The sequence below is a fragment of the Arvicanthis niloticus genome, chromosome 1, assembly GCF_011762505.2.
Source record: "Arvicanthis niloticus isolate mArvNil1 chromosome 1, mArvNil1.pat.X, whole genome shotgun sequence".
Taxonomy (NCBI): Eukaryota; Metazoa; Chordata; class Mammalia; order Rodentia; family Muridae; genus Arvicanthis; species Arvicanthis niloticus.
In genome coordinates, this window is record NC_047658.1 from 57280203 (window position 1) to 57294789 (window position 14587).

At 35.2% G+C, this 14587-nt stretch overlaps 1 protein-coding gene across 1 annotated transcript in view; it reads left to right on the plus strand.

Moving 5' to 3' along the window:
- The window catches only part of LOC117720904 (vomeronasal type-2 receptor 116-like), a 32490-nt gene extending 18984 nt beyond the window's left edge, over positions 1-13506 (plus strand). Inside the window, exon 6 of the mRNA XM_034519618.2 lies at positions 12587-13506. Within this exon, the coding sequence (XP_034375509.1) occupies positions 12587-13506 (920 nt within the window). The remainder of the gene's footprint in view (positions 1-12586) is intronic.
- The last annotated feature ends 1081 nt before the right edge of the window (positions 13507-14587 follow it).

Here is a 14587-nt window from a genome sequence, read left to right on the forward strand (position 1 = left end):
AGTGCTATTCTTTCATTCAAGATTTCTCTGTTGAGAATTATGTTTAACTCTGTAACCCATTTTCTAATTGGGTTATTTGGTTTGTTGATATCCAGTTTCCTGAGTTCTTTGTATATTTAAATATTAATAACTTCTTCATAAGTAGGTTTGAGGAAGAAACTTTTACAATCTGTAGGCTATTCTATTGACAGTGTCCTTTGCCTTACAGAAGCCTGAGAGTTTCATGAGGCCCTATTTATCAACTGTTGATCTTTGAACCTGTTCTGTTCAGAAAAATTTGTTTCTGTTTTCAGTAAGTTAAAGGCTATTTCCTAGGTTGATCCATTGTTCCTTGATCCATTTGAACTTCAATTTTGTTCAGGGTGATAAATATTGATCCAATGAACACAACACTATTTATTAAAGATGCTCTCTTATTTCTATTGTATTGTTTTCTGCTCTGACTTTGAATATTTTCTGCCTTTTTCCCCCTTGGGTGTTTTTGCATCTTTAGTTTTCTAGAAACTTAAGTTTACTTTTAAATTGCTGTTAAGAGACCTCTTTAAGTAATTTATGAAGGTACTTAGTACCATGAACATTTAGCCTGGCTTTCATTGTGACCCATAATTTTGAATAGACTATGTCTTCATTTTCACTAAATTCTGGAAGATCTGTAATTTCTTTATTTTTCCTTGACCCTGTAATCAGTAATTAGAGTCATTAAATTTTCACAAATTTGTAAAGTTTATGTTGTTTTTGAAGTCCACCATTAATCCATTGAGTTATAAGGGGTTATTTCAGTTCTCATATATCTGTTGAGGTTTTCTTGGTCACCATTTAAGTTTCAGAAAAATTTCCATAAGGTACTGAGAAGATCCTATATTCCTTTGTGTTTGGGTGAAATATTCTGAAGATATCAATTCAGTCAATTTGATTAATAACCCTTTTAATTTTATTATTTCTCTGTTTACTTTTTGTCTACATTGAGGATCAATGGAGTGTACCATGAAACTTGATAAGATTGAGTGGGTTCAGAAAGTTTTGCACAGTATACATGAGGAAAGGCATTTCACCTACTCCTTAACAGATTCCTGGCCTGGAACACATGTCTACAATATCCAGTGTAAAGAACATGACTAGTGGTCACATAGCAGAGAACATAGAGTTCTCTGTGCTAATAAATTTCTAGATTATCCCTGAGGGTTTATCCGATAACCTTCTGTTCTATATCTTCATTCTTGCAAGAGCTTTTTAATCTCTAGTTCATCCTGAGTACATTTTATGCATCCATATTCTACTATCAGTAAGCAATATGGTCAAGCTAGGACTCTCTCTCTCATCAAGAATTGCTGTGGGGAGTGCAGATGAAGCCTTCCTTTTACAGAACTGCTGCCTAAGTCTCCCACAGAAGACCTTTTTTCACTTCCAGACATGTAACCCTGTGCTAAGGTAGAGTGGCTTATTTTCTACAGACCCAGGCTTGTCCTCACAGGCCTGCCTGGTCCCCTCCATTCCTGATACTACGTGGTTGCCTGGAGTGATTAAACACCTGGAAGTTAAAGGACTCTAGCTTTGGATTGAGCCTGACTTTTTTCTTACTCAGGCTGAGATTCCCAATTTAGACTGCATTTCCACACCCCTGAACACTTCTCTAAAACCCAGCAACAGATAGAGGTCTTTGGTGAAATGAACCTTAGCTTCTCATGTTTAGTCTGCCTGAACAGAGTTCACATTCCTCTGCAGCAAATCTGAATATGAAACCACACATTGTACCTAATTTGGGCCAGAATACATGACATATCCATCATTAAGGTAGGCAGTTGAAGTTTCCACTATTAATGTGTAGGGTTTGGTGTATAGTTTAAGCATTGGTAATGTTCTTTCATATATATATAATGTTCTTTCATATATATATATATACACACACACACACATATATGCACGCTGCCCTTGCATTTGGGGCATTTGGGGCACTTGCATTTGGGTCACTGATATTCAGAACTGAGTTTTCATCTTAGTGGATGTTTCTTCTGATGGGTATGAAATATATTTCCCTATCACTTTTTATTATTTTTGGTTAAACATCTATTTTATTGGATATTAGAATTGCTACTCCAGATTGCTTCTTATCTTTCTTTGCTTGAAAAAGGTTTTGACAGCTGTATAGTCTAAGGTAATATTTATCTTTTTTGCTTATATGTGTTTCTTGTATGGAGCAGAATGATGAATCTGTTTACATATTCATTCTGTTAGCCTATTTTTTTTCAGGGAATACTGTCTATTGATGATGAGAGATATTAATTATCAATTGTTAATTCCCATTATTTTGAAGTTATTGCTGTTGGTGATAATGGTGTGTGTGTGTGTGTGTGTGTGTGTGAGAGAGAGAGAGAGAGAGAGAGAGAGAGAGAGAGAGAGAGAGAGAGTTGTTTCCTATAGGTTTTTTTTTTTTGCTAATATGGAATTACATTTCCTGTGCTTTTATGTGTATATTTAACCTTCTTGGGTTGGATGTTTTCTTAAATGATTTTCTGTAAAAATGGATTTGTGGAGAGATATTCTGTAAATTTGGTTTTGCCCTAGAATATCTTGTTTTCTCCATCTTTGTAGATTAAAAGGTTTGCTGGGTATAGTAAACTGTTTTGCCATCTGTGGTTTCTAAGAGGCTGTAGGGCATCTGTCCAGGATTTTCTAGCTTATAGTCTTTATGGAGAATTTGAGTGTAATTCTGATAGGTCTGCATTGTATGTTTTTATTGTATTCTTCTTGAAGATTTAAAATGTCTTCTCTGTTCTGTACATTTAGTGTATTGATTATTGTGTGGCAGGAAAAAATTTTAATCTGTTTCAATTTAATTGAAGTTCTGTAAGCATATTGTTCATTTATATACCTCTCTTTTTTATATAGCAAAATTTTCTTGTAAGATTTTGTTGAATATATTTTTTTGTCTTTATCATGAGACTATTTACTTTCTTAATTCATATTATTCTTTGATTAGGAGTTTTCATAGTATCCCAGATTTCCTGGATATCATTTGTCAGGAATATTTCAGATTTAACATTTTATATGAGTAATATATCAATGAATTTTATCAGATTTTGTATGTCTGGGATTTTTTCTTCCATCTAGTATATTCTGTTAGTAACAATTGCATCTGTATATCTTGTTTTCTTTTCTAAGTTGTTTGATTACCATGATTCCATAAGATTGTGTTTTCTTTGTTGCTTCCATTTCTACTTTTAGATCTTAAAAGTTTTATTCATTTCCTTCACCACTTTAATTTTGTTTTCTCATATTTCTTAAAATAATTTTTTAGTTTCCTCTTTAAAGGCCTCTGCCTGTTTGATTGCATTTTCCTGTATTTCTTTGAGGGATGTATTCATTTCCTCTTTACAGGCATTTATCATATTAATAAGGTTGGATTTAGTTGATTGTCTTCAGCTAGGGTTGTTTTAGGTTATACAGGACTTCCAATAATAGGATAGGTTCTCTGGAAAGGTGCCATATTGCACTAGCTCTTGTTGATTGTTTTCTTTAGCTTGTTTTTATCCATCTAGTTGTCCATAGATATACCTGGTGTAGCAGGTATTAGGAAGATAGGCCTAATCTTGATATTTCCAGTACAGCAGGCCTCATTTGGGCAGCCTTATACTGGGTGTGCTAGGTTTTGAAGCTATGGATATTGTATGTACAGGGGGCCTGGTGGAGTCCAAATGAGTGGTGGCCAGACAATGAAACTCAGGGGAGAGAGGCCAAATCTACTCATTCTTGGGATCAGCCTCTATTTTAACAGAAAAAGGGTCTGAGACCTTGACCTGTAGCTGAAACCAAGCTTCAACCTAAAAGAACCACATAGCTTGTCTTCTGGCCCATTCCTCAGAGTTACTTGCTAGCTACTCCCTAGCAACAGCCAATAAGTATTTATCTGGTACTTCCAGATGTACTTTCAGACTGTTTGTGATTATTCAAAGTTTTGCTTCAGAACTCCCACCTGTAAGCTTACATTCAATTAGATGCTTGCCAAGTTAAGAAGCCCCTTACTTGCTCCCCATATCCTTTAAACACTTTCCTAGCTGTTGAATCAGGAGCTTCACCGTCCTGTCCTCCTGTGCCAGTGATAGTGTCAAGTGCAAGCTCCAGCTTGAATAAAGACCCTAGATTTATGAACAGGCAGGGACAACTTAGCATGACTGGTGGGACTCAGCAGGCAGGAGAATTTCAGGAATGAGTTCTAACCTGAATGCTCCTCATGAAGCATGCTTAGTGAAGGGTTTAAATTTATTAATTTTTGTTGTGATCAATTATTTCATCAAAGTAAATCTTGTTTGCTTCCCAAGAGATTTTAAGGTTTCTGCTTTAAGCTGTTATTTATGTCTAGTTTTAATCCACTCTGGTACATGAGTATAGGATGCATGAGTTATTTCAATTCTCTTGTATCTTTTCAGATTTCCTTTGTTTCTGAGTAGTTCAATTTTGAAGAAAATTCTGGGATATTTTGAAAAAACAAGTATATATTCCTAAGGTTTTGGGTGGAATGTTCTATAAATATTTGTTAAATTAATTTGATTTATAACATCTAATAACTCTAATAATTCACTGCTTAATTTTTTTCTCAATCACCTGTCCACTTTGAAGAGTAGGGAGTTGAAAACTCCTACCATCAGTATGTGATAGTCATTGTGTGATTTAAAGTATTAGTATTTTCCTTATAAATTATGCACTGCTTTTTTTTGTAGGATAGTTATCAGTAGTTGACATGTTTTCTTGATTATTTTTACTTGGTTCAATATGCATTGTCATTCCCCATCTCTTTTGATTAATATTGGCTTAATGTCAATTTTGTTAGATATTAACATGGGTATAATACCTCATTATATTTCAGGTCAATTTTCTTGGAATGTCTTCTTCAGGACTTTACCCTGAGGCAGTGGTACTATGAGCTTTTGATGTTAACATGTGTTTCTTGCATGGATCAATAGGATGCATTATGTTTGTATTCATTTTATTTATGTGTCTTACCATAGACAAATTAAGACAATTGATAACAAAAAGCAATGATTATTAATTGCTGGGGGTTTTTTTGGTGTGGTGGTGGGACTGAAGGCTGGAAGTTATAGTTGTGGTGATTTTAGGGGAGATATTTGTGAGCATGTAGGTGTGTGTGCGTGTCTGTGTGTGTCTATGTGTATGTTTGTGTGTGTGTGTGTTTATCTGTGCACATACTTCTAATCTTTTGCTTTACTGATGTGAGATTATTCATTTTCTAAATTTTCATAAGGTAGTTAGCCTCCTTCATTAGAATTTTTATCATAAAATATCTTATCTTAAACATTTATTGTGATTGAATAATTTGCTGAGTATTGTAATCTGGGCTGGCACATGTTGTCTTTTAGAGTCTGAAGACCTGTCTAAATCCTTCTGGACTTTAGAATCTATGAACTTAGTTGTATTTCTAAGAATTTTGGTGTTATATGTTATTTAATCTACTGGCTTTACAGCTTTTAATATTTTTTATATATTTGGTGTTTCGAATATTATGTAGCAATGGAAATTTCATTTTGTTAAATCTATTTAGTGTTTTGCATGCTTCTTATGCCTTTATATTCATCTTTTTAGGGTAGAAATATTTTCTTCGGTTCTTTTGTGTTTTTGCATTTTTATATCATGCCTTCAATGTGTGAGAACCACTTTTGTATCTTTTGTATTTTATTGTTGAAGCTTGTCTCTATAGCTCCTGTTTGCATTCCCCAATTTGTATTCCCTAAATTTGTGTTTTATGTATAGATTCCCTGTAGATATACATTTTTTGTAACTTACTTTTAACAAGGGTTCAACCACTCCTCTAGGCAACTAACTAGCAGAAGTACCAGAAGACAAAAGTTATTAGAGTATGGGTAAGTGGACCTGTTCAGCAGTAGTTCTTTGAAAGCAAGATCCATTTTCTTTCTCAGAAGTTCAGTTTCATAGCAAACACCAAAAATAACTCAGCAGCTACAGACCAGTCCTCTAGGGAGGCAGACATCAGGCACAAACCAGCAGCTGTAGTTCAATCCCGAAGAAAGCACAAGCTCAACAACTAGCCTGAGGCCAGGCTTCAGAAGTGACAAACTGCTGCAGGAAACTCAGGAGCAGTTCTTTGCTGAGTTTCCCTCAGTGACTACATTATCACAACTTGAGCTCAATAATGCAATGTAAGGGAAAAAAATACATAGGTGTTGTTAGTAACAAATTGTGAGACAGAGCAAACCAAATCAATGCTCAGTGCAAGTCTCTCACTGTCTGTAATGACATACTTATACTACATTATCATGGGACTTTTCATGTCATTACTATATCAAAACATCCTTTTACCTGCATCTTCTTCAGGAAAGCATTCTTATCCATGTCTGCTCCAACAAAATATCTTTTCACCTGAATCTGCTTCAGGAAAACATTCTTTCATATGTCAGCTTTAGTAAGACATCTTTTCACCTGTGTGCCCCAACAAGACATCATTTGACATATCTAAGCCTCCAAATAAACCAGACATTTCCATTTCACTTCTCTTCGCTTTAACAGGTCTTAAACATTCTATTGGTTCCCTTCGATGGTTTGTTTGCTTTTTTGCTTCTTGATTTTCCTTAGGTAGTTATTAATTTCTTCTAATTGTTTGCATTTTCATGGCTTTCTTTGAGAGATTTATTAATTTCCTTTAAATGTTTGCATTTTCTCACATCTTAAGTGTTTTATTCATGTCCTTTTAAAAAACCACTATAATCTTCATATATATTCTTAGATTTAAGATCTTTTTCAGTATTTTAACTATATTGAAAAATAAGGAGCCATTGTGGTAGACTAGCTGGCTCTGGTAGTGATATATTGCCCTGTCTGTCACTGTCTAGGTTCTTAGGCTGACATGAAGAGATACATTTTGGCGTTATTATATATTGACACTGATTTCTGTGTTTATTTTGGTTTAAAGGGAGTTTTGTTTGTTGGTTTATATTCTCTCTCTCTCTCTAGATTGATGTATTTGCTGAGTTTTGCCTACTTTTCTGATCAACTTAGTTGGTGTGTTCATAGCCAAGACATAATAGTGTTGGTGGATGGTAAATGGGAGGCTATCTGTGGTGGTCTATCAGATCCACAGGAAGCTTGAATAGGATTGAAATGAAGCTTGTGGAAGTTTTGTCTTTTACTGTTTATTGTAATTCTTAGTGTAAACCCTAGAGTCCTGGATTCTGCACATAGTCCCTGTGACCCAACACCAATTTATTTCTGATTGCTGAATAAAGATGCCCATAGATAATAGCTGATCAGAAGAGACATGTGTGGGGTTTAGGTTTGCCAGACTTGGGGTCAGAGGAAGGAGAAGAACAATATGCAGGAGGTTAGAAGGCAATCCAGAATGTGATAGATGAGCCATAAATACATGATCTTGTGGGCTGGACAACTGCAATAATAGCCTCCTGGATGAAAGACAATAAGCTGTAGGTAATAATTTGGAGTTATAGATCGGAAAATAGATTCTAACAGCATAAAGGGTGGGCAGCTACCCACATCTTATGCCAAGTAAGACTTATTAAGAATATAGTCTTTGTGTATGTTTTATCCAGGAACTCAATAATATGAGATGGAATAAAAACCCTGGGTTTGGATTTAAATACTTTTTACAGAAGCTGCCCTTAAAATTTTGTAGCAAGATTAGTGTAGACCCTGAGAATTGTGTGGGAGGAAATAAACACAGTGTGAGTGGTCTACGGAGATCCTATCTGGTCTTCTGGCAAGTGTGAACTGGGGAAGAGCAGGTATTGTAACTCTTGAATATATAAATATAATATTTTTATTATACTTGATTTTTTTGTTGGCCCCTCAAACTGCCTTGCCACAGTATCTCATCCCATTCATCTACCCCCTTGCCTTCTAGAGGATGCTTCCCTCACCAGATCTCCCACTTCTCTGGGGCCTGAAGTCTCTAGAAGATTATGTACATGTTCTCCCACTGAGACTAGAACAGGCAGACCTATACTCTATATGTATAAGAGACCTCTGACCGGCCTATGTATAGTGCTGTTTGGTGGCTAAGTCTTTGGGAGCTCCCTGAGGTCTTGATTAGTTTAGTTTCCTGGTCTTCCTATGGGGTTGCTTTCCCTAACAGATTCTTCAATCCTTTCCCTAATTAAAACATAGGAGTCCTTGACTTCAGTTCAATGGTTGGATATAACTGATTGCCTCTGTCTCATTCACCTGCTGATGGGTCCTCTCAGAGGACAGTCATGTCAGGTTCATGTATCCAAGCACATCATAGCACCAGTAATAGTGTAAGGCTTTTGTGCCCTTCCCTTTCCCCACAAAATGGATCCCAAGTTAGGCTGGTCATTGGGCTGTCTTTCTGTCAATCTCTTCTCCATTTTCCACTCTGCAGTTCTTTTACATAGGAACAATTCTATAATTCTGGGTCAGAAATTTTGACTGTGATTTAGTAGCCCTATCCCTCCACTTGAGGTCTTGTCTATCTACTAAAGGTGGACTCTGAATTTCCTCTCTCCAGTGCTGGCCATTTTTGCTTTGATCAACCCCAATGAGTCTTGAGAATCTCTTACCTCCTAGATGTCTGGTACTTTCTAGCAGGTCTCTCACCTCTGACCCCCTGACTGCTTATTTTGTTTCATATTATTTGGCCTGTAAGTTTCTCTCTTGACTCCATATCTGGTCCTCATCAACTTTTCGCCTGTCCTTCCCCTCTCTCATCCAGTTCCCTTCCAAAATCTGCCTCCTGTGATTATTTACTTCCCCTTTCTACATGGAATTAAAACATCCACACTTGATCATTTCTGCTTGTTGTACTTTTTATGGTCTGTGAGTTGTTTCCTAGGTATGCTGTACTTTTTTTACTAATATTTATTTAACAGTGAGTACATCCCATATCTGTTCCTTTGTGTCTGAGTTACCTCATTCAGGATAATATTTTCTAGCTCCATCCACTTAACTGCAAAACTCATGATGTCCTCATTTTTAATAGCTAAAGAGTATTCCATTTCTCCATCCATTCTTCATCTGAGGGTCATCTGAGGTACTTCCAGTGTCTGGGTTTCACAAATAAGGATGATATAAACATTGTGGAGCACATGTTCCTGTGACATAGGGCATATTTGGGTATATGCTCAAGAGTAGTTTATTTTGGTCTTCAGAGCTTCAAAATTTTCAATTTTTGAAGGAACTACCAGATTGATTTCCAAAGTTGTTGTACCATTATGCAATCCCATCAGCAATGGAAGAGTGTTCCTCTTTCTCCACATGCCAGAATATGCTGTCATTTGAGTTTTTGTTCTTAGCCATTCTGATTGGTTGAGGTAGAATCTCAGGGGTAGAATCTCAGGGTAAGTGTTGATTTGATTTGCATATTCCTGATGACTAAGTACTTTGAACATTTCTTTAATTGCTTCTAGGCCATTCAAGATTCCTCTGTTGTGAAATCCTTGTTTAGCCCTATACCTCATTTTATAAATGGGTTATTTGGTTCTTTGGAGTTTAGCTTCTTCAGTTCTTGATATAATTTGGATATTAGCCTCTGGTCAGATGGAGAGTTAGTGAAGATTTTTTTTTTTTCTAATCAGTAGGTTGCCAATTTTTCCGATAGATGGGGTATTTTGCCTTACATAAGCTTTCATGTAAGTTTTATGAGGGCCCATTTATCAATTCTTGATCTTAGAGCCTAAGCTGTTGGTGTTCTTTCAGGAAAGGTTCCTCTGTGCTAATGAGTTCAAGGCTCTTTACAACTTTTTTTTTTTTATTAGATTCAGTGTATCTGGTTTTAGGTTAAGGTCCTTGATCTACTTTGACTTGAGCTTTGTGCAAGGTGATTAATATGGACCTAGTTTCATTCTCCTATATACAGACTACCAGTTAGACCAGCACCGTTTATTGAAGATGCTCTCTTTTTGCACTGTATTTTTGGTTTCTTTGTCAAAGACCAAGTGTCTATCAGTGTATGGGATTACTTCTGGGTTTTTCGTTTTATTCCATTTATCTCTGTACTAGTACCATGTAGTTTTTAATCACTATTGCTTTGCAGAATAGCCTGGGGTCAGGGATGGTGATTTCCCCTGGATGTCCTTTTATTGTTGAGAATTGTTTTGGCTCTCCTAGGTTTTTTTGTTTTTTCATATGCAGTGGAAAATTGCTCTTTCCATGTCTATGAAGTATTGTGTTGTAATTTTGATGGCAGTTGCACTGAATCTACAGATTGCTCTTGGTAAGGTGCTCATTTCTACTATGTTAATTCTACCAATGCAGAACATATGAGATCTTTACATTTTTGAGGTCTTCTTCAATTTCTTTTTCCAGGTATTTGAAGTTCTTGTCATAAAGATTTTTCACTTGTTTGGTAAGAGTTAAACAAAGATATTTTATAGAATTTGCGGCTTTCATGAAGGGTGGTGTTTTCTTATATTCTTTCTTAAACTGTTTATCATGTATGTAAAGGAAGGCTACAAATTTGTTTGAGTTAATTTTATATCCTTCCACTTTGCTGAAATTGCTCATCTACTGTAAAAGTTCTCAGGTGGAATTTTGAGAGTCAGTTATATATATACTGTTATATCATCTGAAAATACCATGGGTGCTTTACAATTTGTATTCCTGATTGTCTTTGGTGGTCTTATTGCCCTAGCTAGAACTTTAAGTTCTATATTTAACAGATATGAGGAAAGTAGAAAAACTACTTGATTATTTTTAAGTGGATAAAAAGATGGAGTTTTTGAATATTTCTACTCATCTATTTAGATAACACTGTTCAGCAACATCAAAAAAGAAATAGAAAATGAACCCAAATGTACATCTTTGAATGCAGAGACTCAGTACTAGGAAAAGAGCACAGCTTTTCACTTTGATCTTTTATCTTAATTTGGTTGCAAAAACTGAATAAACTATTGTGTAAACTACCAGTATACAAGTGGAAGGAATCTCAAAAACCTCCAACCACTAAAATCTGTCAAAATTATTTTTGAGGCATTTACCATTATTTAGAGTATGGTATTCTTTAATAATTACCACAGCCTAGGGACTACTGGATAGTCAAATCTTACATAAATATGTAAAACTCGCATCTACTGTGCCATTCTACAATTCACACACTAAATTGTAAAACTGAAAGTGATATTTTTGACATATAAAGAATTTGCGTGATGATTTTTCATGTTGTCTCTTCCTGTTGATGTTATTGGTGCTGCTTATAATTCAACATTTTGGAAATTATAATGTGATTGCATTGTTTTTTTTTTTTTTTTCGCTATCTTTCCTACAAAAACTCTCAAACACCCTCTCCTTATTCTTTTTCAAATTTATGGCATTTTATTAAGTGGTTTCTTTCACACACACAGACACATGTACACACACACATGCATGCATGCTCGCACACACAGTCACACACACACACACAAACACACACACACACACATATATATACATATATATATATGTATATATATATGATGGATAGGTAGTTAGATAGATAGATAGATAGATAGATAGATAGATAGATAGATATTTCTAGGTACAAACAAATCACTCTATATATTATGTGTATGTTTACAGGGAGGATAAGATTCTTGTCCAATTAAAGCTAATTGGTATATGCTTCTCAGGTGGAAAAAATTTAACTCATGCTCCATATTCCTTTGTTATCTATAATTCCCTAAGATAGAGTTATGCATGATGTTTCTTCCCTACTCTAATGGGTCTGATTTTTTTTGTTTTTATTTTCAGTCAGCTCAGGGTTAAGAAGCCCTTTTTGGTGAGATGTTTATGGGTATTTCCTGTGGCCTTCCTAGAATATAGCACACCTATATAAAACTCTCTTGTTCTTGAGCTCTTTCACCCTTTAAACACTTTCTTTTGTAATTTTCTAGCCATAACTGAGGAATTGATTTTGTAGAGGTATTAATTGGACTAGATTCCAAAATTATAAATTTTTATTGACTATGGTTTTCACTAACTATGTGTCTCTTTCAAAGGTAAGTTTCCATAGTGAATGAGAGGAACTATAAATATTTGTATGTGTAAGAACAAATATTTAGAAGAGAGTTTGGGATTCTAATGGTTTAGTAAAATTTTGCAGTAAATAATTTTCCAAGACATGGAATAGTACAGTTTATATGCCCAAATATTTGCTTGAGACCACATGTAGGACCCCACGTTTTGCTGATACATAGCTCCACTGACATATCTTCTGAGTTCTTCTTTTGCATACTATATTCAATTAGAAGTGAAAATTGTGTGATTATATGAGTGATCAATCTAAGGCATGTTATTGTGAAAACATAAAAATTATGCAAAAGTACAGATTTTTTCTGAAAAATATGATAAACATTTATATATACATACATATATATATATATATATATATATATATATATATATATATATATTAGATAAATATGAACGAAAGCTTGAATAAAGATTAGAAGCATTGGAAATTAGGATCATATCTTATGAAGCTCCCATATTTAAGTTTGCATCTAAGACAAGGTTAGTCTAATTTACTTATGAAGTCTAAAGCATAAGGTTAGTGTATCTTTTAAATACCCTAGAAAAATTAAATCTGATAATACTTTCCTTTCTACACTAGACATGGATCAATGTGTGAAGTGTCCAGAGGATGAGTATGCCAACACTTATCAAACTAACTGCCTCAAAAAGATTGTGACATTTCTGGATTATGGAGACCCCTTGGGAATGGCTCTGGCTGGCTTGGCTCTGTGCTTCTCTGCTCTTACAGCTGTTGTCCTCTGCGTCTTCTTGAAACACCGAGATACTCCCATAGTCAAGGCCAATAATGAAACTCTCAGTTATGTCCTACTCATCTCTCTCATATTTTGTTTTATCTGTTCCTTGTTCTATATTGGTCATCCCAGTATGGTCAGGTGCATCCTGCAGCAGACAATATTTGCCATTGTGTTCACTGTGGCTGCCTCTACTATCTTAGCCAAGACAATTACTGTAGTACTAGCATTTAAGATCACTGTTCCAGGAAGAAGACTAAGATGGCTGCTGCATTCAGGGGCACCTAATTATATCATTCCCATATTCACCACAATCCAAATGATTCTCTGTGGAATCTGGCTGGGAACTTCTCCTCCATTTGTTGATGCTGATCCTCACATGGTATATGGACACATCATTGTTATTTGTAACAAAGGTTCAGCAATTGCTTTTTACTGTGTCCTGGGATACATGGGCTCTCTGGCTCTAGCCAGTTTCACTGTAGCTTTTCTGGCCAGGAATCTGCCTGACACATTCAATGAGGCCAAGCTCCTGACATTCAGCATGCTGGTGTTCTGCAGTGTCTGGGTCACCTTCCTTCCTGTCTACAACAGCACTAAGGGCAAGGCTATGGTTGCTGTGGAGGTCTTCTGTATCTTGGCCTCCAGTGCAGGGATGCTTTTATGCATATTTGTCCCAAAGTGCTACATTATTTTGTTGAGACCACAAATCAATTCTTTTCACGAGTTTAGGAAAATACAAGCTAAAGCTAAAATCATCAATTAAATTTAACTGCTTACATAGTACTCCAAACATCCATATGATCATTATATTGTTTCTATGTATTATAATATTATGTGGGTTTCTATAATTAAAAAATTTAGAAGACAGTCTAGACAATAAAGATTTATTACATGATGAGGATGTCAGTTCATTGGATCAAAAAATGCAATCAGTTATTTTTGTCCTTTGATGCTGGTATGTTTTTATCATTGAAACATATAATATTTAAAAATTATTATTTGGCTATAAAAATTATTTCATTTGACACCTATTTTCTAATACAAATTGTATGTTATTTTTAGATTCTAGAAAAAGATTGTTTTTATACAATGTGTATATTGTCATATAAATTTAAGAAGGAAAGTTTATATTTTGCTCTAGAACAGCAAAGACAACCACAAAACATAATTTTAAAAATTTCTATTTGAAGGAGGTTCAGGGTTTAAGAGTTACGAGCCATCCCAAGTGTGATTACAAATATCACTGGAGTAGTGTTAGTTCTAAAATTTACAATGATTATCATTATAATTAGAAAAAAGTTTCAAGACACATGTAGGATATTTGGCATAATCATAACACTTCTCTGGGTATTTCCACTTTGCATAGTGAGATTATAAATTTAAAAATGCTGCTGTGTTGAGCTTTGATGCTGCAGATGATGCTGATAAAATTATCCATGGCCTGAGGTCAATGTTTCCATTTTAATCAAACATCAAGAATGGCATATATAGCTTGATCCGATTAGCCCTTCTTGAACTGGAAATACTTTTATTCCTGCCCATCGTCTTAAAACTTTTCTCTAACTATATCAATAAGCTGGCAGCCAAAGTACATGCTTGATACTGAAAATTGACCCCCAGTTTTATTAATTAATCAGGCTGGCAAGCCAAGGACAGGTAAGATTCTGCACAGACCCTTACCAACCTAAGACAGAATTGCATTGCTTATGAGAATGCATATTCCACAATGGGTAAAAAATGCTTTCTTGTCAGAACTACCTAAGACAGGCTCAGTCTGGTTTATGTAATAAAAATGGGAAGATGTGGAGAGCTTTTGAGGCTGCCTAACAGGAATCTGTCATTGG